Source organism: Nomascus leucogenys, chromosome 7b (genome assembly GCF_006542625.1).
Source record: "Nomascus leucogenys isolate Asia chromosome 7b, Asia_NLE_v1, whole genome shotgun sequence".
Classification (NCBI taxonomy): Eukaryota; Metazoa; Chordata; class Mammalia; order Primates; family Hylobatidae; genus Nomascus; species Nomascus leucogenys.
Window position 1 is genome coordinate 46,939,838 of NC_044387.1, and position 24,533 is coordinate 46,964,370.

The following is a 24,533-nucleotide window of genomic DNA, read 5'->3' on the forward strand; positions in this document are numbered from 1 at the left end:
TTGGGGTGGGAGACCAAGGCCCTTTACTCCCGTGTCCACAGCCTGAATATAGGCTGTTTTGGAAAGGAGACCTGACCCTGCCGAAAGAGTTCTTCCACTGAGGGCAGGTCTGACCTGGAGAAAGACTACAGGGAGCTGTTGGGGCTGCCAACACTCCACAGATAGCTGTGGGAGTGTGCTTTAGTCCCTGGAGGGTAGGGACCTGGGCATGATACCACAGCATTCACTGCAGGCCTGATGGAGATGAGGAAGGTGCCATCTGAGGGAAGAGCATTCCAGGCAGAAAGAAGAGCTGGAACTTGCCTGGAGGGTTTGAGCAGTAGCACTGATGTCATTGTGGTTGGAGCAAGGCAAGGGCTGTGAGAGAGGAGGCCAGAGAGTGAATAGCAGACTGATTGGGAGAGCCTAGTAGGCTACTAGAAGGCCTTGATTCTCACTGCAAGGGGAGCAGAGGACTACTGTGATCTGATGTGGGTTTTAGAGATCTTTCTGACTGCTACGTGGAGACTAGATTGGTTGTGGGGGACCAGAGGGAGGGAGGAGCCAGGAGACCAGTTATAACGCCAACTACTGGTGGTAATGTAAGCAAGAGATGGTCTGGATCAGGATGGTGATGGCTGTGATGGCAAGAAATGGTTGGAGCTGGTGGGGGAGACTCTGTGTGTGTGTTTATGTAATACATTACATGTATATATGTGTTTATATGTATACGTGATATATATATATATATATATATATAGAGAGAGAGAGAGAGAGAGAGAGAGAGACATTCTTTTCAGGTATAAATAAAATGTCCAGACCTTAAATGTATAATGTGTTGAATTTTGACAAGTTAATGTACTTTGTAACCTGTTCCCTGATAAAGATAAGGAACATTTGCATCTGTCCAGAAAGTTTGGGTTATGGGTATGTTGGGAAGGTAGGGTCAAATATGGGATATGAGATAAGATAGAACAGGCCGGGCATGGTGGCTCACACCTGTAATCCCAGCACTTTGGGAGGCCGAAGCAGGCGGATCATTTGAGGTTAGGAGTTCAAGACCAGCCTGGCCAACGTGGCAAAAATGTGTCTCTACTAAAAATACAAAAATTAGCCAGGTGTTGTGGCGTATACCTGTAGTCCCAGCAACTCGGGAGGCTGAGGCAGGAGAATTGCTTGAAACCCGGAGGGGGAGGTTGCAGTGAGCTGAGGTCGCATCACTGCACTCCAGCCTGGGTGACAGAGCAAGACTCCATCTCATACACATGCACATGCAAAAGAAATAAGAGAGAACCGAAGGATGAGTTCCAGTCTAAGGGCAGAGTTGCTATCTACTGAGCTCAGTAAGACTGTGAAAGAAGTTAGGAAAAATTAGAAAATGCACAAAGGAAAACACATTGTTAAAACTTTTAATGTGGTCTTTCAAACCATTTGGAAAAAAACAACTGGGTGATTTTGTGATTTTAGAAGACACATTTAGTGTATGCACATTATACAAGTGTCTGAATTTTTTTAAGACTTTAGCCAAATTCCCATCAGTCACCATAGCAAATCCAGTGTCTTTGGTGTGTATCCTCCCTTACAGACCTTGCATTGTACAGATAACTGGCATAGCTAAAATGTTGCTGTGCATTTTTTTTTTTTTTTTTTGAGACGGAGTTTCGCTTTTGTTGCCCAGGCAGGAGTGCAATGATGCGACCTCAGCTCACTGCAATCTCTGCCTCCAGAGTTCAAGCGATTCTCCTGCCTCAGCCTTCCAATTAGCTGAGATTACAGGCACATGCCACCATGCCCAACTAATTTTTTGTATTTTTAGTAGAGATGGAGTTTCACCATGTTGGCCAGGCTGGTTTTAAACTCCTGACCTCAGGTGATCCACCCGCCTCGACCTCCCAAAGTGCTGGGATTACAGGCATGAGCCACTGCGCCCAGCCTGCTGTGCATTTTTCACTTAAATAGTATTGTAGGTTTGTTGTCTTCTTAATTGTGGTTGTTGTTGAGCTAGCAGATTTTTCCCCCTATGGAAATGTAGCTTTTAGTTTTCTAATGGAAGTAGGTGGAAGGGACTAGATTTACAGGAGTACATTTTGCAGATAACTTTTTGTTGTTAAATTTAAGGGATGTAAGTGCAGTTTTGTTACTTGGATATATTGCTTAGTGATGAAGTCTGGGCTTTTAGCACAACCGTCACCTGAATAATATACATTGTACCCTTGCAGATAACTTTTTTTTTAAAAGACAAGGTCTTTGTCGCTCAGGATGGAGTACAGTGGCATGACCATAGTTCACTGCAGCCTTGAGCCTCTGGGCTCAAGCAATCCTCCTGTGCAGATAGTTTTTAGGGAATACCTCTGTCCTGCAAAATGAGAAGGGAAAGAAGTATTAAGAAACAGAAATGCCTTTTATCAAAACTTTTTTGTTTTTGGGGGTTTTGCTTGTTTGTTTGTTTTATGTTTTTGTTTTTTTGTTGTTGTTGTTGTTGTTGTTTTTTTTTTGAGACAGTTTCTTTTTGTTGCACAGGCTGGAGTGCAGTGGCGTGATCACGGCTCACTGCAGCCTCGACCTCCCAGGCTCAATAGATCCTCCCACCTCAGCCTCCTGAGTAGCTGAGACTACAGGCTTGCACCACCACTCCTGGGTAATTTTTGTTTTTTGTTTTTAATTTGTAGAGATGGGGTTCACCATGTTGCCTAAGGTGGTCTCGAATTCCTCAGAGCAAGTGATCTGCCTGCCTTGGCCTCCCAAAGTGCTGGGATTACAGGAGTGAGCCACTGTGCCCAATCTCAAAATTTTGTTGATCATATGTTGGCAGATGCTTCAGGAGAAGTGATTAAGGTCTCCTAAATGATATACCTGTGACATTTTTCCACTTTAGTTTGTGGCGCGTGCACACACACACACACACACACAATGGTTGTGTGGTGCAACAGCTTCCTTCCTGTGCTATGTTTTCAGTCTCTTAGGCATCTGACACCTATGAGATGTCATTGTGTCATGCTTACTAAAGAAGATGGGGATAAGTTTTTGTGGTCGAAAGTGGTAGAGATAACAGCAGCAGATGGCTGTGAACCAGCCAAGGGTGTGCTTCCCACCTGCAGGCAGTTGGCGAAATCTGAGTCCCCACATCAGGAGATCAGGAGCCTGCCTTCCAAAGATTGTTAGACCAGTGATACTGAAGGTGTGTTTGAATGTAGTGCTTCTGTCATGAGCTTTCTCCAGCCATTCAACAGCAACAAGTTTTTATTATTGTGCCTGTTATGTGCCAAGCCACAGCTCTGGGTCCTGAGGATGAATTAGTGAATAAAACAGACAAAAGAGCTGATCTACTTACTGGAGTTTACATTCTAGTGGGCAGAGTAGACAGACATACAATAAAGGAAATTAATATGTAAGAAATTCCCGAGGAAACAAATAGATCAGGACTAAGGGGATTTGTGCCACGTTGGGGAAATAATCCTTTAAATTAAAGTTGTTAGAGTAGGCCTCAATGTGAGGGTGACATTGAGCAAAGACCTGAAGGAGGCAAGGAAGAGTCAGTACAAGGCCCAAGATAGGAGCGCACCTGGTACAGTCCAAGAAAAGAGTAAAACCAGTGATGGTGGGGGTTAGTAGGAGATGAGGTCAGAAGTCATGGGGGCGGGGTGGCCATTGTGCAAGGATTGTTGGCCTCTCCTCTCAAGATCTGGCCTTATCTGTGTTGGGGCAGACAGTGGGTAGGGCAGGTTTCTTGGAAAGATCAGACCCTTACAGAAAAGATCAGGGAGGTGTCTAGAAGGCAGTCAGCCATAGGAGTTACTTACATGTAGGTCACATTAGTGTGTTTGGCTGATGAGTTTCTCCAGAGGGATTGCTTGTTATAGAGTGTGCATATTGTCACCTGCACATGAAAAGAATCATTTTTATTATGACCTAACCTCTGGTATTTGGATGTTTACCTCTACTGCCTTATATATTAGTACACACAAATATATATCGTTCTTTAAAATCAGGCCTTATGTGTGTGTGTGTGTGTGTGTGTGTGTGTGTGTTTATTTCTTATCGAGATGATTATAGATTCACACCCAATTGTATGAAATACTGAGAAGGTGCTTCTGGACTTTGTCCAGTTTCTCCCACTGTTAACATTTTGCAAAACTATAGTTGACATTGACATATGCTACCTATTTTTTTAAATTTATTTCCCCAGTTTTATTTGTACTTATTTGTGCATGTGTATGTTTAGTTCTATACAATTTTGTCACCTGTGCAGGTTCGTGTATCTGCCACTGCAGTCGAGATGCTGAACAGTTCCAACCATTTTTATGTTTTTTTTATTTTTGTTTTTTTGAGACAGAGTCTCGCTCTGTTGCCCAGGCTGGAGTGCGTTGGCACAATCTCGGCTCACTGCAAGCTCTGCCTCCCAGGTTCATGCCATTCTCCTGCCTCGGCCTCCCGAGTAGCTGGGACTACAGGCGCCTGCCACCACCACGCCCGGCTAATTTTTTTTTTGTATTTTTAGTAGAGATGGGATTTCACCGTGTTAGCCAGGATGGTCTCGATCTCTTGACCTCATGATCTCCCGCCTCGGCCTCCCAAAGTGTTGGGATTACAGGCGTGAGCCACCACACCCCGCCAACAATTTTTATAATTACACCCACCTCCCTCCTACACTCCTCCATTTTATTTATGTTTATTTTTGGGTTTGTTTGGTTTTTATTAGCATTTTAAAAACTGTGGTCAAATACTCACAATATAAAATTTACTATCTTAATCATTTTTAAGTATGTAATTCAGTACTGTCACAATTCACATTATTGTGCAGCCAATCTCCGGAACATTTTCATCATGCAAACCTTTACACCAATTAAGCAACAACTCCCTATTTTCCCCTCAACTCAGACGCAGGCAACCACCATTCTACTTTGTGTTTCTATGAATTTGACTATTCATAGATAGCTCATATAAGTGGAATCCTATTATATTTGTCTTTTTTCACTTACCATAATGTCTTTGAGGTTCATCCACATTGTAGTGTGCATCAGAACTACTTTCCTTTTTAAGGCTAAATAATATTCCATTGTATGGATATATACCACATTTTGTTCATCCATTCATTGGTCAAGGGACACTTGGGTTGCTTCCACCTCTTGGCTGTAGTGAATAATGCTGCTATGAACATGGGTGTACAAATAGCTCTTCAAGACCCTCTCTTTTGGTTATATACCCAGAAGTATAATTGCCAGGTCATATGGTAATTATATTTTTAACAAGGGTTACAATTTCTGTACACCCTCACCAACACTTATTTCCTGAGGTTTTTTGTTAGTAGCCATCTTTTTTTTTTTTTTTTTTTTTTGAGATGGAGTCTCACCGTGTCACCAGGCTGGAGTGCAGTGGCGAGAACTTGGCCCACTGCAACCTCCGCCTCCCAGGTTCAAGTGATTCTCCTGCCTCAGCCTCTTGAATAGCTGGGACTACAGGCACACGCCACCATGCCCAGCTAATTTTTGTATTTTTAGTAGAGATGGGGTTTCACCATGTTGGCCAGGATGATCTTGATCTCTTGACCTCTTGATCCACCCACCTTAGCCTCCCAAAGTGCTGGGATTACAGGCATGAGCCACCGCACCTGGCCGTTAGTAGCCATCTTAATGGATGTGAGGTGGTACGTAATTGTGGTTTTGACTTGCATTTCTCTACTGGTTACTGATGTTGACATCTTTTCATGTGCTTGTTGGTGATTTGTGTATCTTTTCTTTTTTTTTTTTTTTTTTTGAGACAGAGTCTCACACTGTCGCCCAGGCTGGAGTGCAATGGCATGATCTCAGCTCACTGCAACCTCTGCCCCCTGGGTTCAAGCGATTCTCCTGCTTCAGCCTCCAGAGTAGATGGGAGTAGATGGGAGCCACCACCACGCTTGGCTAATTTTTGTAATTTTAGAAGAGACGGGGTTTCACCATGTTGGCCAGGCTGGTCTTGAATTCCTTACCTCAGATGATCCACCCACCTTAGCCTCCCAAAGTGCTGGGATTACAAATGTGAGCCATTGCACCGTGCCTCATTTGTATATCTTCTTTGGAGAAATGCCTGTTCAAGTTATTTGCCCAATTTTGAGTCATGTTGTTGAGTTTTAGGATTTCTGTATATATTCTGGACATTAATCCCTCATCAGATATGTAATTTGCAGATATTTCTCCCATTCTATGGGTTGCCTTTTTATTCTGTTGATATTTTCCTTTGATGCACAAAAATTTTAAATTTTGATAAAGTTCAGTTTATTTTTCTTTTATTGTCTGTGCCTTTGGTCTCATATCTAAGAAATTATTGCCAAATCCATGGTCAGATGCAGTGGTGCATGCCTATAATCCTAGCACTTTGGGATGTAAAGGTAGCAGATTGCTTGAGTTCAGGAGTTTGAGACCAGTCTGGGCAACATGGTGAAACCCCATCTCTACAAGAAATACAAAAATTAGCCAGGCGTGGTGGTGCACTCAGTCCCCAACTACTCAGGAGACTGAGGTGGGAGGGTTGCTTGAGCCTGGAAGGCTGAGGCTGCAGTAGGCCAAGATCATACCACTGCACTCCAGCCTGGGCGACAGTATGAGGTGCTGTCTCAAAAAAAAGAAGAGAAAGAAAGAAAAAAGAAAAAGACATTACTGCCAAATCCAATCTTGTGAAGCTTTTCCCCTATGTTTCCTTCTAAGATATATATGCAGGTCTTTGATCCATTTTGAGTTAATTGTATATGGTATGAGATAGGGATCCAACTTCATGCTTTTGCATGTGCAGTTTTTGCAGCACCGTTTGTAAAAGAGGCTGTTCTTTCCCCATTGAGTAGTCTTGGCCCCTTGTCAAAATCATTTGACCATATACACAAGAGTTTATTTCTGGGCTCTGTATTCTGTTGTTCTAGGTGTCTGTCTATGCCTGTACTTCACTGTTCTGATTACTGTAGCTTTGTAATAAGTTTTGAAATAAGGAAGTGCGAGATCTTCAACTTTGTACTTTTCGAAGATTCTTTTGACTGTTCAGGGTCCCTTAAGATTCCATGTGAATTTTGGGATCGCAGGCATGTGCCACCATGCCCGGCTAATTGTTGTATTTTTAGTAGAGACAGGGTTTCTCCATGTTGGTCAGGTTGGTCTCAGACTCCCAACCTCATGTGATCCATCCGCCTCAGCCTCCCAAAGTGCTGAGATTACAGGCATGAGCCACTGTGCCCAGCCTAATATCTTAAAGTTATTAAATCTTGTAGTCCATAAGCACATACATAATGTTTTTTCATTTATTTGTGTCTTTGATTTCCTTCAGCAATGTTTTATAGTTTCAGCATACAAGTCTTTCGCCTTCTTGGCTAAGTTTATTCCTACAAATTTTATTCATTTTGATTCTGTCGTAAATTGAATTGTTTTCTTAATTTCCCTTTCAGATTGTTCATCGTTGGTGTGTAGAAATGCAGATGACTTTTGTTTGTTGATTTTGTATCCTGCAACTTTGCTGAATTCATTATTAGCACGAATAGTTTTTCTGTGGAATCTTTAGGGTTTTCTACTTAATGATTATGTTGTTTGCGGCTGGGCGGGGTGGCTCAAGCCTGTAATTCCAGCACTTTTTAGCCAGGCATGGTGGCACACACCTATAGTCCCAGCTACTCGAGAGGCTGAGGCAGGAGAATCGCTTGAACTTGGGAGGTAGAGGTTGCAGTGAGCTGAGATTGCGCCACTGCACTTCAGCCTGGGTGACAGAGTGAGATTTCGTCTCAAAATAAATAAATAAATAAGTTTGTGTTGTTTGCACCCAACTTATATATTTTTTGTTTTGTTTTGTTTTTTGAGGCAGTCTCACTTTGTCACCCAGGCTGGAGTGCAATGGTGCGCCATGTTGGTCAGGCTGGTCTCAAACTCCTGATCTCAAGTGATCTACCTGCCTCAGCCTCCCAAAGTGCTGGGATTACAGGCATGAGCCACCGTGACTGGCCCCACCTTATATTTTAGTATTGTTTTGTAACTGTTTCATTTAATAAATGTTTCAAACATTTTCTTATTTTTAATTCTAAATTTGTCAACATCGGTTAAAACCAAGTTCTATTGGGCAGTGCAGGAAGTGTTCCCAGGAGCAACATTCACTGGGCAAAGGCCTCAACTTTCCCAAGCTTCATTCCAAAAGGACATATGCACATGTGTTCCAGTCAGCTCTACCCAATGAACTATCAGAGCATTAAAGCCCAGAGACTTTTTGGAGCCAAACCAAAGGTCTGTGGGACTGCTGAGAGGGAAGGGCGAGCAGCTCTCCATTGTGCCCTCTCTGCTTTGCCTCCGGCCACCTCTCTCTGCTCAGAGTTTAAGTTCCCGTGTTTAGTCCTCTTCTAGGAATCTTTCCCCTAGTGTGAAGGAGAGTACGATTCTACCTGAGCATGCCCTGTCATAATCCCAGCTTCCTTAATGTAGTCTTTATTCCCTGCCAGATGGAAAGCATTTGTGCTGCTCTTGTCAAATCAGCAAATCCCCAAACAGTAGACAGTGGCTGACTATATTGGCTGTGTATTGGGTGTGCAGGGACAACATTCTGATCTGGGGTTGATCTAAGGATAGGTGATTGCTTGGTGTCTCTAGAGTCTAGGGTGTGTTAATTTGTCTTTTCTTTCTGTCTCTATTACAAAGAAAGGCCAGACACTGGAGGTAGTTGGGAACTCATCTTTGTCATCATCATGCTGTGCCACAGGAAGAGTTCTCTAACTAGCTCAGCCAGAAGGTCCCTTTCCGCAGCTCCACTTCAGAGAGCCCTTTAGAAGAGGTTCATTCCCGGCCGGGCACGGTGGCTCACCCCTGTAATCCCAGCACTTTGGGAGGCCGACGTGGGTGGATCATGAGGTCAGGAGATGGAGACCATCCTGGCTAACATGGTGAAACCCCGTTTCCACTGAAAATACAAAAATTAGCCGGGCGTGGTGGCGGGCACCTGTAGTCCCAGCTACTCGGAAGGCTGAGGCAGGAGAATGGCGTGAACCTGGGAGGCGGAGCTTGCAGTGAGTGGAGATCGCGCCACTGCACTCTAGCCTGGGCGACAGAGCAAAACTCTGTCTATAAATAAATAAATAAATAAATAAATAAATAAATAGTTTCATTCCCACTAATGGAACGTGAGTGACTGCTTTCCTTGGGACGGAAAGGCCTAGTGCTGTAAGGAGATGGGGAGCCAGCACTGCGCTGGTATCTGTGTAGGTCCCCTACCATATTTCATCTAATCTCCTACACAGCACCAAGAAAGGAAACCTGGTGCCAATGAACCAGGCATGCCTTCTCAAAATAATAAAATAAAAAAAATAAATTAAATGAAAAATAAAATAAAATCTCAAGGCTTTGTGGCTGGGTAAGTGGCAGGGCTGAAGACTCAGCCCATGATGTTTAATGCCAAAACCCAAACCTGTTGCCAGCCTCCATCCCTGCCTTCCCCTAGAGACTTGAGGTCCCCACCCCCATTTTCCACACTGCTGTTGTGGAGCCAGAATGTGAATCTGACCTTGGCATTACCCTGCCTTAAAAGTACCTTTAGAGAAATGTCTGAGCTCCTTACTGATGCTTGCTGAGCCATCTCTGTCTCCTCTTCTTTCTCACACTCTCTACCTGCACTCTGCTCTGCAACATTACATCAGCCTATTTCTTGATTCTGTGCTGTGTGTCCCCTCAGCCTGAAAACCCTCTCCTTCACCCGATCTTCTGGCTAACTCTTACTCAACCTTTGGGTCCCAATTCAGTTATTATTTCTGCAGGAAGCCCGAGGCTAAGTCAGGTGGCTTTCTACTTGTGAAGTGTCCATCAGTGGACATCTTACTAGGGGAGTTTGTATGATTCTGTATCTTTACTTTCTCATTGCTTAGCCTAATGCCTGGCACATAGTAGTAGAAATCTGCAAACAGACTGAGAAAACATGCAGTCGATGCTGTGAGTGGGCATGATCTAAAGCGCATGGGCTCTAATTGGTTACTTGTGCAGCTGAGCCCTCAGCACGGCCTGGCTCAGCCTGTATGTGCTCTTGGGTAGTCGGGGGAACTGTGACTTGCAGGTAAGGTTTCTGATGTGCTTCTTGAGGGGACTGATGTCATACAATGTCTCACAGACTTATGGAACTGAAAAGCACTCCAAGGGGAGGGGAATGTTCCGCCCTGATTGCCTGTCAAGACCAAGGCTGTCAGCTAGAACATTTTTTGTTAAAATGACAAATCCCCAGCTCAAGTTGGCTTAAGCAGAAAAGCAAATGAATTGGCATTTTGGGTTATCTCTTATATGACAAACCCCTAAATTTGCTGGCTTAAAACAATAACAGTTTTATTATTTGCTCATAATTCTGCAGCTTGTCAGGACTTAGCAGTTTCAGCTCATCTTGGCTCTATGGAATCTGCTGGGATGGCTCGAATAGCTTGGGGATAGAACACCTCACCAGGCCTGTGTCTGTGGCCTTGATTCTCACTTGTCCGGACTCTCTGATGCTCTACATGTGGCCAGCTTGGGCCTCTTCAAAACATGGTGGTCTCAGGGTACTTGGACTTCTCACATGGCAACTAGATTTCTCCAGAGAGCCAAAGTTGAACTGCTAGACTCTTTAGGCCTACATCTGGAACTGGAGCAACATTGCTTCTGTCATTTCCCTTTGGTTAAAACGGGTCCCAGGTATTTCAGATAAGGAATACTCAACCTATACTACATAGTGACCAGTAAGAAGGAAAGTGTATTTTCTCTCAAGTTCATGCTTGATTTGACTACATGGCTGCGGCTCTCCACAGCTGGGTGCTGCCTGGGTCCCATGCAGGGCAGTGCCTTTTGGGCACCAGCATTTAATTTTCAACACTTGCATGGGAGCCCTGGCAGGACTTCACAGTTCTCAGGCAGCCACTGCCTGCCCACACACTCCTGACCCCAGTACTTGCTGAGTGATTCTAGGGCTGGTGACTCTGGTACTGTGTCCACATTGCCTCCTCTTGGGTGACAGAGACAGAACATGTTCAATTAAGAGACTCTTGGCAACAGCCCATCTATATCAGCAATTGTTGATGCTCAGATCATTGTCATGTATCTCCTTTGTCAATGAACAAATATTACTGCACTACCGTGCACTGGGTACTGTGCTAGAGGCTGAAGATGTGGTGATGAACTCAACAGCAACTGACATGCCACTTGTAGCTCTTACACCTTTGTCCTAGAAGCAGGGAGCTGGACAAATGCCCACCAGGCATGAGTGCCGTCTATGGTCTGCTGGGTTTCAAGCTCCTACAGTGCTTTTGCCAGTCTGATCCACCCACCCAGCCAGCCAGCTAGGTTCATGGGATCCTAGTGCAAGCCTAGGCCCATACTGGGCTCTTTGGGGCTTCTAAGAACTAATAGCCACAGTCCTTTCTCCTGGAGGAATTGAACAGCTAATTTAACATAGAGTACAAACTGTGAAGGAGGTTCAGCCAGAGGAGATGCTGAGGTGGCAGACTGTATGGGAACTTCACAGCACAAACAAAAGAGGGCTGTTTGGAAGCAGAAGTATGACAAGCGAAGCAATGCTCCTTGGTTGCAGCCAGCGCTGGTCCTGCTCAGCTGTCAGCCAGAAAAGACAAATAGTACTCCTTCTGTCCAGGCTGCCAGTCAAGTGCAGATCCATACAATAGGGAGATGTCTGGAGTTATAGCTGTATGCCCTTTTCACTAAGTACCTGTGACTCAGAACTTTAATCATGAACAGCTCATAGCCATTACAAACACACATCCCTACAAGATGGCAGACAAATGCCCAGGCATCCTATGGGCTCAGCCATTCTCAGTGATGGAATGCTTTCTCTCACTGTTGGACTTTCAGTTGTCTAATGTTTGGAGAATCTTCTAGCAGTTTAGACTTTAACTGAATCTGTTGAGTTTGACTCTTCAATGAATAAAAGCCAATTTAGATACTGTATTTTTTTTTCTTTGTTTCCAGGCAAGCCGATTTTTTCAGTTGATATTCACCCTGACGGGACCAAGTTTGCAACTGGAGGACAAGGTATATTTATGGAATAAAGAAAGGGAAAGCTTAACAGCCTTGCCACCTTGATCTTCTCCTGCTGTCCATTTAGCTGTAGAGAGAATACTTGCTATTTTTCAGTATGGATGCAACGCTGTTTAAAATGTACAGTTATAATGTGTTATCTGAATGAATAAAATCAAAATCCTTTTATGGCTTTAGTGTGCTCTCTTGAAATATTTTGGCAGTAGGTGTATCATTCTAATTTCTGTTTACTGAGTTAATATTAAAATCAGTTTGTATCCCCAAACTTCTAGAGCATCGAGAGTGGTAGGTGGTCCAGTGGGCAAAGCCCAGCCCCAGAGGCAAGGGCTCTGTCAGCACTTTTCTCATCTGAAAAAAGGGAATGAGGGTGATTTAAGCTTCTAAAGCAATCATGTAGTTATTAGGCCCATTTTCTCATCAAAGGAATTCAGTTAGGTTAAAGAGAAAGTACACTGTGGGCAAGTAAGAAAGCCCACACCATTTGAAACTGTTATTGGTAGTATTGCCCTTATGCTTCAGCCAGCATCTTTTATAATGTTGCATGGTTCTATTTGGAAAGACAGAGCTGTTCTTCATGCCAGGATACCAAGATGTATATATAGTGACACAATGTAGCATTCCACAGAGCCCAGCCCCCTGTCATCATTACCCCAGAGCGGGGCCTCCCTCCAACCAGGCCTCCCCAGGCAGCACTTAGAGAGTGCCTTTGTGAGCTCCAGGTCCTCAGGTCAGGTGCTGCAGGGTGGGTTTCCAGCAGATGCTTCCACCCAGAATCAAGGAGCTGGAAGGGAGTGTAGGGAAGCTGTGGGCAGGGAAACCTTTCTCTTCTTCCATGCTGTGGACTGCACCCGAGAGGAGGAGGTGCAGCACATGAGAGAGAACACATGGACTTAGCTGAAGGAATCAGAGGGTTTGCACCTGTACCCAGAAGACACAGATTTTGCCACCTTGGTCCAGCAGAGATGTTTTGGAAATATTTTTACATATTGGCCAAGAGGCAGTTTCAAACATGCTTTATGGTAATTTTGGCATGTTCATTGGATTTGGCCCCATTATAATAGGAAATTAAGTGAGGGGCTAAACTTTGTTAGATATCAGTGATGGAAAGCTTATAAATCATTACTAAGTCTGGGCATGGTGGCTCACGCCTGTAATTTCAGCACTTTGGGAGGCCAAGGCAGGCGAATCATCTGAGGTCAGGAGTTCGAATCAGCCTGGCCAACATGGTGAAACCCCGTCTCTACTAAAAATACAAAAATTAGCTGGGTGTCATGGTGTTTGCCTGTAATCCCAGCTACTCGGGAGGCTGAGGTAGGAGAATCACTTGAACCTGGGAGGTGGAGGTTGCAGTGAGCCGAGATTGCGCCACTGCACTCCAGCCTGGGAGACAGAGCGAGACTCCATCTCAAAAAAAAGAAAGAAAAGAAATCATTACTAAAAGGCATGGGTATATTTTTTAGCCGAACAATACATCAACTCATGACCATGGGAGCCCTAAATCCCCTCTTTTGGTTGGTCTCTCGTCTGTAGGTAACTGCAAAGGGTGGATAACAAGATAATGAGCCCTTTTTCCTGTCTTCAGGGTACATTTGGGTCTCAAAACAGTCGGCTCTGGAACAGTCGAAATTCCAGGCACCACCTGGAAGGGGAGGGAAGCCCCACTAGGGTGTGCTTTTCTGTTTGCTTTTTAGGGTGTACACAAAACGGAAAAGGTCTTGTGACATTGACTTTCCCTTCTCCTCATTTCACAGATGAGGAGTCAAGGAGTCGGAGTCTAGGTGCTGGGCAGGGATGAAGACCTTTTAGGGACCCCTGGTGGATCCATGTTAGAGGGCAGATCAGAGCTCAGTTCCCTCCTGATTGCTAGTCTAAAGTTCTTTTCGTAAAGTCAGGTTGACTTCTGCTGACTGCTAAGTCTGCTCCGTTTGGTCCCCATGAGTACTTATCATCTTTTCTGTAACTTAAATTAGTAATTTAAATTCAGTCTCCTTAGATCTAGTTAATTATTATTTATGGAAGCTAAGTGAGGACTTCTCCTAATTTAATTTGACATTAAATATTAATATCAAATTTCTACTCCTTGCACATTCAGCCATTTCTGCTCCTTTGTTTCAGGGCAGGATTCTGGGAAGGTTGTGATCTGGAATATGTCTCCAGTCCTCCAGGAGGATGACGAGAAGGATGAAAATATTCCCAAGATGCTTTGCCAGATGGACAATCACTTAGGTATTACAGAGTGGCCCTTTGCAGGCTTTGCGTGTTGGCAGAGTGCCCAAGGTTAGCACATGTGTTTGTAATTAGAAAGATAAGGCCCCGTGCGGCGGTAACTCCCCTCGGCCTGCTGTCTGAAGGCACAGATGTTGGCTGCACACCTGGGTGAGTTATTCGGCAGAAGACTCGGCCCGCCCACAGAACCATCTTTGGACAGTCTGCAGGTACCTCTGGTGATTTCCTGCTCATGAGTCGTTACTGCCTGATTCCATGGGGCTTTGGGGCCAGCGACCTGGACACAGTAGGGTTCTGGGGAAGGGTGCGCAAGAGACAATTTGCCAAAACATCTCAGGTTGGCACTGTGTCACTCTGAGGCTCTCTGCCAGGACCATTTTGGCCATCAGACAGTGTCATGGTTTCCTTTCCTGCTGTAGTGCCTTAGTTTCCCACCCCTGAGATGCTTAAGGAACAGTCACTGGCCTTTGGACATCAGCTCCTTCCTTTGCTCTGTGTGTTCTTGTCCTCTCAACATGCCTCTCAGTGTCTTCAGACCTGGAGCATAAGTTACTCATGGGCCATGTGGGGGCTACAACTTTAATAGCCATCTTTCAGGTCTCCCAAAGGCCAAGTTGTGAGTGCTCTTGGAGGCTCTGGCCCATCAGGAACCTGGGGGAATTTCTGCTGATCTTAGCTTATAAGCGCAGAGTCAATCAATCTGCAGTGCTGGCGAGTTTGGAAAATCCGAATGTGAAAGGGCTGGCTCTGACAGATGAGATGAAGTCAGAGTTTTATACTGTAACAGACTGCTCATCTGAAAAATCTAGAAAAAGCATCTGACCCTTTTTAGCACATACTCTCTTTTTGAGAATAATCTCTACTTGGAAATATGTCTCATCAATAGATGACCCTTTTGAAATAATGAGATTTGGTTATCATTTTTTTATTTTCTTGGAAAGAAGCCTTCTATTGACTATGTCATTCAGCACTAACGATTCTCAGATAATGTATATTTTTCCCCCTCCAGACTGTTCTGGTAATTTGTTTTTATAGCACAAGTAGGTTAGTGCTTAAACTGAATTGTTTTTCTGGGGTTCTCACACAGTAGATGCCTTAAATAGATTAGATAGATTAGATTTTATAAACCCTTTACATCTTGCCAAACTCTACATAAAGCAAATGGGCATGACTACTGGATTTTCATCACCTTATTTTTTTTTCTTCCCAGCATGTGTGAACTGTGTGCGGTGGTCAAACAGTGGGATGTATTTAGCTTCTGGGGGAGATGACAAACTGATTATGGTGTGGAAGCGGGCTACGTAAGCATCATTTTCCTTTCTTCACATTTTATTTTTAGAAGCTGCTTTGCTGGTCTTTATCAAAGTCACCTTTCCCTACCCTGTCACTGAAGTTCCCATAGCCCTGACCTCATAAGTAGTAGGAAGTGCATGTAGGTCAGGAGCAGGTGGAGCCTGACCAGGGATTCAGGAGACCTGGTCAGCTGCCCCCTCACAGGACTGCAGGCTCTCACCTGAAAAGGAAAGTCTGATCTCTTCTAGTGCTGATGTGGGTGGGGCTTCGTTGCTTTTGTTTTTTCAAAGGAAATTTCACATGGAAGCCCAATATACAAAATGGTTAAAAGTCAGGGTGCTCTGGTTCTTGCCCAGGATCTGGGGCAGGGGATCCAGAGTCCAACCGCTTTGCCATTACTTTATTCTCTGTTGGTCCCCACCTGGGGCAGCCTCTGCTCTACTCTCAAAAGGAGCTAACCATCACCTGGAAAACTATCGCTCCCAGGACTCTGGGCCAGTCAGGCTGGGGCACCAGACCCTGCACCATTGCTCACCAAGAGTGGCTCTGGGGCTGTGGCTTCAAGAGCAGAGGCAGAGGCTGTCTCTTCAGCCTACTTGGCTGTCTCAGCACACTCTCTTTCTGTGGATTTGTGATGAGCTCTACAAGAGCAAAAGGTGTTATCAGAGGCTCTGAGCATTGGTGTGTCAGCACTGCCTCCACCAGGCTCCAGGTGACTGATGCTCCTCTGGCTCCTCTGGTGGGGGCTAGTACCTAGAGATCGTGTGGTTTCTCTGCCTCAGGTGTCAAAGCCATTTGGTTCATTGTGAGATGTTTAAAAATAAAATACTGTTGATTTTGCTTCTTTAAATAGCCAACATAAATAACATTTAGTATACAATTTAGAAAACTAAAAATACAAAAGAAAAAATATCCCTCATCACACCACCTAAAGAAAGCTACAGTTAATATTTTGACATTTTGGGATGTGTGTCCTTCCGATCCATTTTCCATGCATAGATGCTATCCATGTCATGTGGTTTTTTTCCTTTACATAAGTGATATCATATTGTATGTGATGTCCTGTGGCCTGCTTCTTTCACTTATTGTGAACATTTTCCCATGCAAGATTTGTAATGGCTGTGTAGTATTTCATCAAGTGCATGGATCATAATTCACCTAACCAGCCCCTTTTATTCAACAACCCAGTGCTTTCCAGTTCTGGTTTGTTTTTGCTTTGTTCTGTCTGCCCTGATAAACTGGCTGCAGGGAGCATTTCTATGCAGTGCCCAGAGCACTCCATGAGTGCCTTTTTGGCCCCTTTCTCACACAGGTACATCGGCCCCAGCACCGTGTTCGGCTCCAGTGGTAAGCTTGCCAATGTGGAGCAGTGGCGGTGTGTCTCCATCCTCCGGAATCATTCAGGCGGTGAGTGGGACTGCCTGTTGGGGTGGGTGGGCCCCTGACACCTGGCTCAGATCAGCAGCACCGCCACGTCCCCTGTGGGACTGTTTGGTCCTTAAAGCAGCCCTATGTCTGGGCTGTCCCACCCCATCACAATCAGTCACACCCTGCCTGTCCCTTAAGATCTGTGCAGTCACCGGATCCATTACCTGTCTCCAGCTACATTCAGTCTCCCCACTCATGCCCTCATGGGGTATATGTTTATATTTTTAATGTAGAACTTCCCACGTTCTGCTGTTTGTCCTGCTGAACAGAATCAGTACCTTCATCAGTGGATCACTAAGTCCATAAGCACACTTTGTTTATTCCCCAGAAATCAGTTCACAGATGCCCATTGAAAAGTTTCTCAACTTGACCTTGAGTATGTTTGCAGTGTTTTAAATAAACTTGGTATGGAAAGAAGCATATTTTATGAATTTAGACTAAGGGGGAAGGTTGCCCATGCACTGTACACTCAGGTGTCAAGGATACCAGGTTGAGTGCAATTTAGACTTGACTTAGGAGTCTGAGTCCATTCGGTCCAGGAATGGACCAAAGGGTTTTCCAGGCAGGGTGGTACAGCATAAGTGAGAAAGTCTTGGTGTGAATGGGGATTTGGAGGCATTTCACCATGGCTGGATCTTTATAGACAAGGCAGGGAGCAGCACAAAGTGAGGCTGGTCAGGTATGCCAGGGTCGGATCATGGAAAGCTTGTGCTCCCTGTTACTGAGGGAGTCCCTTATCATGGAAGAGATAGGGAGCCATTAAAAGCTTTGAAGTACAACAGAGAAGTCATTGTGACAGCTCAGTGAAGTGGAGGTTCTTCCAGTGGTTCAGATGGACACTGTCAGGGCCTGAGCTAGGCCTGTGATAATTGAGGTAGAGAAGAGGAGATCGATTTGGGAATACTTAGGATAGGGCACAGAGAGGTATGAGATAGATTCCTGGCTGGATGCCTAGATAGTCAGAGGTATCACCTCTGCTGAGACCCTAAGGACAACAGACTTATGGGGACGGATACCAGTTCAGAATGGGGTTGCCCCTGGCTTGAGGGGTAGGGGAAGAAATGTCAAGAAACCTTCAAATTGAGCCTGGAGCTCTGGGTGAGGACAGGGCAGGAGTGAGAGGTGTGGGAGGTGGCATCAGCTGTAATCCATTGGCAGTGTATGCTTAGCAGATTGTCTGTAGGCTGTTTAAAGGAGAACAAACCCATCTTGGTGGTGGCCATAGATTGAGTCCACATTTGTGAAAGCTGAAACGGTTAGTGTTGTGTTATTGTTTGATTATTAAATTGTGTAATTGGCCCTGATTTGTGTCACAGTACTAACAGTGAAGTCTAGTTGGACTTTTCTGGAACTTGGTGCACATGTCTATGAGGGTGCCCAAGCGTGGGGTAGGCCTCAAGTGAGGACTTTTACAAGGACCTAACTAGAGCCTTGCATTCTCTTTCCTACCCCACCACCCAGTGGGGCTCCTTTACCAGACAGGTAGAGTTGACCACCTTCAGCTGGGGACCTGACACTCATTACTCACTGGTCCTGGTAGCAGGTGTAGGCAGAACCATTCAAGAAGAAAAATCAATGAAAAGCAGAAGTAAATGAATGAGAAAGAACCAGATCTTTGAAAAGCAAAGTGTGAGAAATATATACTTGGTATATTTAATTGGGGGTTGGGAAGAAAAAACCTAGACAAAATTAGAGGTTAAAGATCTAGAAAAACATTTAACAGAGACAGAAAAAAATCATCAAACAGTACAATATAATGTTTGTACTATTAAGCTAAAGAACAAAATACCAAAAAATAATTTTCTAGAAAATAAGAACTTTCATAATTGATACCATAGGATTAGGAAAAACTGAACAGAATAATAACCAATGAAGAAATGGAAGGCTGTCTTCAGAAATGCTTCTTGGTCCTAAATTATTTGTAGGTGCATTGTTTTGAGCTTTTAAGAAAAAATTATACAGAACAATAATAGCAATATTTATAATTGAAAGGAAGATGTAAGCCAGGGTTATTATATCTGGAAAATACAAGAAAACCTAAGAAAAATAATGTAACAAAAGCACAGAATAATATGAATAAAGATAGAAAAATCAGAAACAATACTAGTAAATATAATAACATTTGAAAGCAGTTATTCATTCATTCATTTATTTATTTATTTATTTACTTGAGACAGAGTCCTGCTCTGTGGCCCAGGCTGGACTGCAGTGTTACGATCTCAGCTCACTGCAACCTCCACCTCCCAGGTTCCAGCGATTCTCCTGCCTCAGCCTCCTGAGTAGCTGGGACTACAGGCACGTGCCACCAAACCCGGCCAATTTTTTTTTTGTATTTTTAGTAGAGACAGGGTTTCACCGTGTTAGCCAGGATGGTCTTGATCTCCTGACCTCGTGATCTGCCTGTCCTGGCCTCCTGAAGTGCTGGGATTACAGGCGTGAGTCATCACACCCGGCCAGAAAACAGTAATTTATTATGATTAAATGTGACTTGTAAGTGTACTACAAGGGAATCTATTAATATAACTTTACATACTAGGAAGTTAGATAGGAAAAGCTACAGTCATCTTAGGTGTTTTAAAAGGAACATTAGACAATTCAACATCAGTTCCTATTAAAAATGCTTTTTTTAAAATGCCCATAGAAAGATATTTCTTTTCTTTTTCCTTTTCTTTTTTTTTTTTTTTTTTTTTTTTTTTTTTTTTTGAGACTGTGTCTCACTATGTCACCCAGGCAAAATGCAGTGGTGCAATTATGGCTCACTGCAGCCTTGAACTCCTGGGCTTAGGTGATCCTCTTGCCTCAGCCTGCCGAGTAGCTAGGACTACAGATGTGCGTCACCATACCTGGCTGATTTTTTTAATTTTTTGTAGAGATGGGGTTTCACTATGTTGCCCAGGCTGGTCTTGAACTCTTGGGCTCAAGCGATCCTCCCCCTGCACCTTCCAAAGTGCTGGGATTACAGGCATAAGCCACCACACCTGGCCTAAAGCTATTTCCTTAACATGGTAGAGTCTTTAGTCTTTTTCAAACCAGTGGCAAATATTGCAGTTCACAGTTAAGCCTGGTTGCTGTTTATATCAAGAAAAGACAATGATGGGTGCTGTCATTTAATTTGTTGCTCTGGAATTTCTGCAACACAGTTAAATAGAAACTGGAAAATAAGGCAAAAAGGAAATGAAGGTGACATTATTTCGTATTAGGAAAAACCATAAGATAATAAAGCTCTTGGAACAAATAAAGCACTGAAAAATACTTAGAACTAATAAAATGAGTATATTGGCCTCATAACAGAACAATTTTAAATTATTTGTCTTTTGCTACTAATAGCCAATTAGAATATCTAATGATAAAAAGAGAATTATACAGAGTGGGATCAAAAGTTATGAATATCCAGGAATAAGTAATCTTACCAAGAAATGAATTAGATTTCTAAGACTTAAATCACAAACGTTTTAAGATATAAAATGACATTGAGAGATAGAAAATGGCTTCATAAATTGAAAGGCTAGATGAAATACATTTTTTCCCAAATTAATATTTACCTGTCCACATACCAAACATTCATTGAGTGCCTGCCATGTTCCAGGCACTGTTCTTCTCTCAAGGAGATTTGTTCTTATAAAAGAGACTGATGAGTGAGTAGTATAGGAGATTTGAAGATGAGCCTAGAAGGCAGAGTCCTGTAAGGAGTTGGAAGATGAGTGCTGGGGGCCAGTGAGGAGATGACATTTGAGGGAACACTGGACGGCGGTGAGGGAACACTGGACGGTGGTGAGGGGACAGCCAGTGCGAAGGCCTTGGAGCATGGACATGTGCTTAGTGTGCCCAGTGAACCCCTGGGAGCTGGGGCGGGGGAGGAGGGTGCGGGAGGGAGTGTGCCTTCGAGACCGTGGCAGAGGCTCTTCTCTGAGCAAGAATATGAAGGCTTAGCAGGGATCTAGGCAGAGGAGTTGAGACCTGTGGCAGCAGTGTGGATTCTACCATGGGGGTCTCAGGGCTGCACTGGGAAGACCAGTAAAGGAGCCGCTCCGAAAAACAAGGGAGAGACAATGGTGGTTTGGACTTGGGTCATAACACGGAAGTGGTGAGAAGTGGTCAGAGGCGGATTTCCTGGTGCATTGAATATGGGATGTGAGATAAGCAGAGGAGTCAGGATGGCTTCCTGGACTATGGTCCAAACAGCGGAAAGGATACAGTGGCTGTAACCTGAAGCAGGAAGACTGCAGGTGGGACAAACAGTGCAGGAAAACACTGTTAAGGGAAGTGTTTTCAGAGTTTGGTTTTGGATATGTTAAATTTGCCAGTGTAAATGGACATACTGTGTAGACATTTGGAAATATGAATCTTGGAAATATGAGGTTCTGGGTATGAGCAGAGTCCAAGGATGAGCCTAGGGATTGGAGAGCTGAAACCAGCAAAAGAAGCTAGAAGGAGAGGCCAGTTAAGACAGTGAAAAGAAGCGAGGCATGAGGATCACTTGAGGCCAGTAGCTCAACAGCCTGGGCATCATAGCGAGACCCTGTCTCAGCAACAACAACAAAACAGACAGTGAAGAGAGTGTTTGACGGAGAGGGGAACAGGCAGCATATTGCTTATTGCTGAGGGGCAAAGTGAAGACCAAGGATGGACTGCTGGGCTTGACAGCATGGAGGGTGCTGGGGGCCTAGGCAAGTGCAATATTCATGTGTCATTGGGCCAAAGGTATCATTGGAGGGTACCCAAAAAACACTAGGAGAGGAGCTGAGCTTTGTCAGGCGTGTGGGAAGATGGAGGAGAAGAAAAGGGGGAGTGGTGGTGGGCTCTCAGCTGGAGGAGAGAGGTAAGGACCAGGTGGTTGGCAAGTGGTGAGAGGACGGCAGCATCAGAAGATCGGAGTTCCTGGTGGCATGAAAGTGCTGTTGGAGCTGAGGGTGAGCTAGGAGCACGGGGCTGATGGTTGGCCTGTGGGAAGGTTGGAATTGAGACAGATTGCAGTGATTTGTCATGGAAGGCCTCTGGACATGACCGTGGGGTGAAAGTAGTGGAAGCCAAGGTCATCAGAAGGGAAGGAGGAATTTAAGGAACCAAGAGCCTGGAGTGTTAGATGAATCATCCTCTTGGAGTCACCAAGAATGATGGTGAGAACAGTGGCCAGAAATGTAAATCTACAAGTGAGGGGAGGGTCTCCTGTGTGTGTAGATGCACAACAAAAAGGAGGTGCTATATAGTCTGAAGACAGAAACTCCAAACTGGGAGTTTAGGAGAAAATTATGTCATGTATGTGGATTTACTCAGCAGTGATTCTAAAGGATCATATCTGGAAGGATAAGAATGTTATGGATGAAAACATTCAAAGTTCCAGTGATAGAAACATGATGGGTTTGAGGGTAAACTCTAACACTGAAAGAGGCTACAGTGTACCTAAGAAGTTGGTGTGTTGTGAAAGGAGGCATCGCTTATTAAAATGGATTCTTCCTCACATGGGGCGTAGTAACTATTAAGCAGTTAGTGAGGAGAAATTAATTTCGATCCTCACCAAATACAGCACACACCAAACCAGATATTAAAGAGAGAAACATTCTAAATAACTGCACAAGGAAAAAATAGAATTGAATATTTACCAGACCTCTAGCAGAGGGAATATTTTTCAAGGTTAACAAGGCAATAGAAGAAATCACAAAGGAGAATAACAGACTTTACTCCATAAAACTCCTACAGTATAAAAAAGTAGAGAGGTGAAATTTGCAGTTAATAGCTGCATTATATGTGTCTGTGGAGATTGCTAAGAAAATCCCTTCTCCTTTCTGGGCTCCCACCTAACCACATATTCTCTGTTTTAGGATGTGGGCACTCCCCTGCTGTCCTGGTGTTTGCATGTCTGCCCCTCCAGGACTCTCAGTTCCTAGAGAAAGTTGTTGTTTTCTTCATTTTTGTAGGCACTGCATTTATGTTGTTAGACCCACTGCCCAAAACGCTTCCCAGTAAATGGTCACAATAAGTCAGCAAATCAGTCCAAAAAGACATTAGATAAGAGACAAACGCTTTCACTAATAATCTAATTAATTTTTTTTTTTTTTTTTTTTTTTTTTTGAGACAGAGTCTCATTCTGTCACCCAGGCTGGAGTGCAGTGGCGCAATCTCGGCTCACTGCAAGCTCTGCCTCCCGGGTTCACGCCATTCTCCTGCCTCAGCCTCTCCGAGTAGCTGGGACTACAGGCGCCCGCCACCATGCCCGGCTAATTTTTTTGTATTTTTAGTAGAGACGGGGTTTCACCGTGGTCTCAATCTCCTGACCTTGTGATCCACCCGCCTCGGCCTCCCAAAGTGCTGGGATTACAAGTGTGAGCCACCGCGCCCGGCCTAAAAATTTTAAATATAAAATTGTACTTAATAAATAAGTTGGAAGGGGAAAAAGTCATCATCCTCAATGCTAATAAGGGAGTTTTGAAGCAAACAGTCTGCATGTAGAGATGTAAAACCACAGGGATCTTGGAAAAGCAGTCTACAGTTTTATGAGAATCCAGACCTATGAGGATGCTCAGATATTCTGCCCGGATTCCCACTCTGGGGTAGGCGTCTCAGAGAAATAATCTGGAGTATGGAGAGTGACACATACACACGGGCCCAAAAAACAAATCCAGTTAATCTTCAGTGTTAAATTAGGTCAATTAATAGTAGTGAATACTCTCAACCACATAGAATGCAGGGCAAAAAAGGAAAGAAGCTGTGAAGATCACATAGGCATTTAGAATACAAAATGTGAACCACAGCGTGTAAAACAATTTGAAAAAAAAAAAAAAAAACCTGTTAAGCTGTTACTATAGATTTTTTTTAAACTGGAAAAAATACAATAGATATTTGGAATATTTTGCTTAAACCTCTTGAACAAAGAAAGGACTTGATAGCTATTACCTTGCTGCTATGTTTGTTTCTTCAACTCACCAGTCATTCTTCTGTATACCTAGCACTGCACCAGGCGCTGAGGTTAGAGAAATAACTAAGACTGTGCCCTTCACCCCTGATGGCAGGATAGGCAAGGTTGGCACCATTGTCACAGTGGACCCTCATCGATGCCTTGGTGTGTGCCTGGCATGGTGTTGCAGCAGTTTATCACATTTAATCCTTACAGTGGCCCTATGAGGATAGGTTTTGGGGTTTTTTGTTTCATTGGTTTTTTTGTTTGTTTTTTGAGACAGGGTCTTACTCTGTTGCCCAGCCTGGAGTGCAGTGGTGCAATCATGGCTCACTGCAGCCTTAACCTCCCTGGGCTCAAGTGATCCTCCCACCTCAACCTCCTATGTAGCTGGGGATACAGGCATGTGCTACCATGCCCAGCCAATTTGTTGTAGAGATGGGGTTTTGCCATGTTGCCTAGGCTGGTATTGTACTTCTGGGCTCAAGCGATCTGCCCACCTCAGCCTCCCAAAATGCTGAGATTACAGATGTGAGTCCCTGCACCTGGCCTAGATTTTGTTTTTTAATCTGCACTTGACAAATGATAAAATGGAGTCACAAAGAAGTGAATGTGATTAATTCTGTTTGGAGGCTCCGTAGCAAAGGGGTACTCCTGTCAGGGTCTGGGAGATGAGACCCAGTCCATGAACCAGACAAGGGCCTCAGGATGAC

General features: G+C 44.2%; 1 protein-coding gene across 6 annotated transcripts in view; it reads left to right on the top strand.

Annotated features, from left to right (window-relative positions):
- Positions 1-24,533, top strand: part of LOC100581135 (protein HIRA) — a 95,237-nt gene that overhangs the window by 8,781 nt on the left and 61,923 nt on the right. For 3 of the 6 annotated variants that reach the window (XM_003280348.3, XM_030815864.1, XM_030815867.1), the window contains exons 2-5: positions 11,913-11,975; positions 14,097-14,207; positions 15,418-15,508; positions 16,813-16,907. In XM_003280348.3, coding sequence (XP_003280396.1) covers positions 11,913-11,975; positions 14,097-14,207; positions 15,418-15,508; positions 16,813-16,907 — 360 coding nt within the window. Of the gene's footprint in view, positions 1-11,912; positions 11,976-14,096; positions 14,417-15,417; positions 15,509-16,812; positions 16,908-23,722; positions 23,986-24,533 lie in introns of those variants that run through there. The other 3 variants (XM_030815868.1, XM_030815866.1, XM_030815865.1) reach the window with 3 other exon arrangements.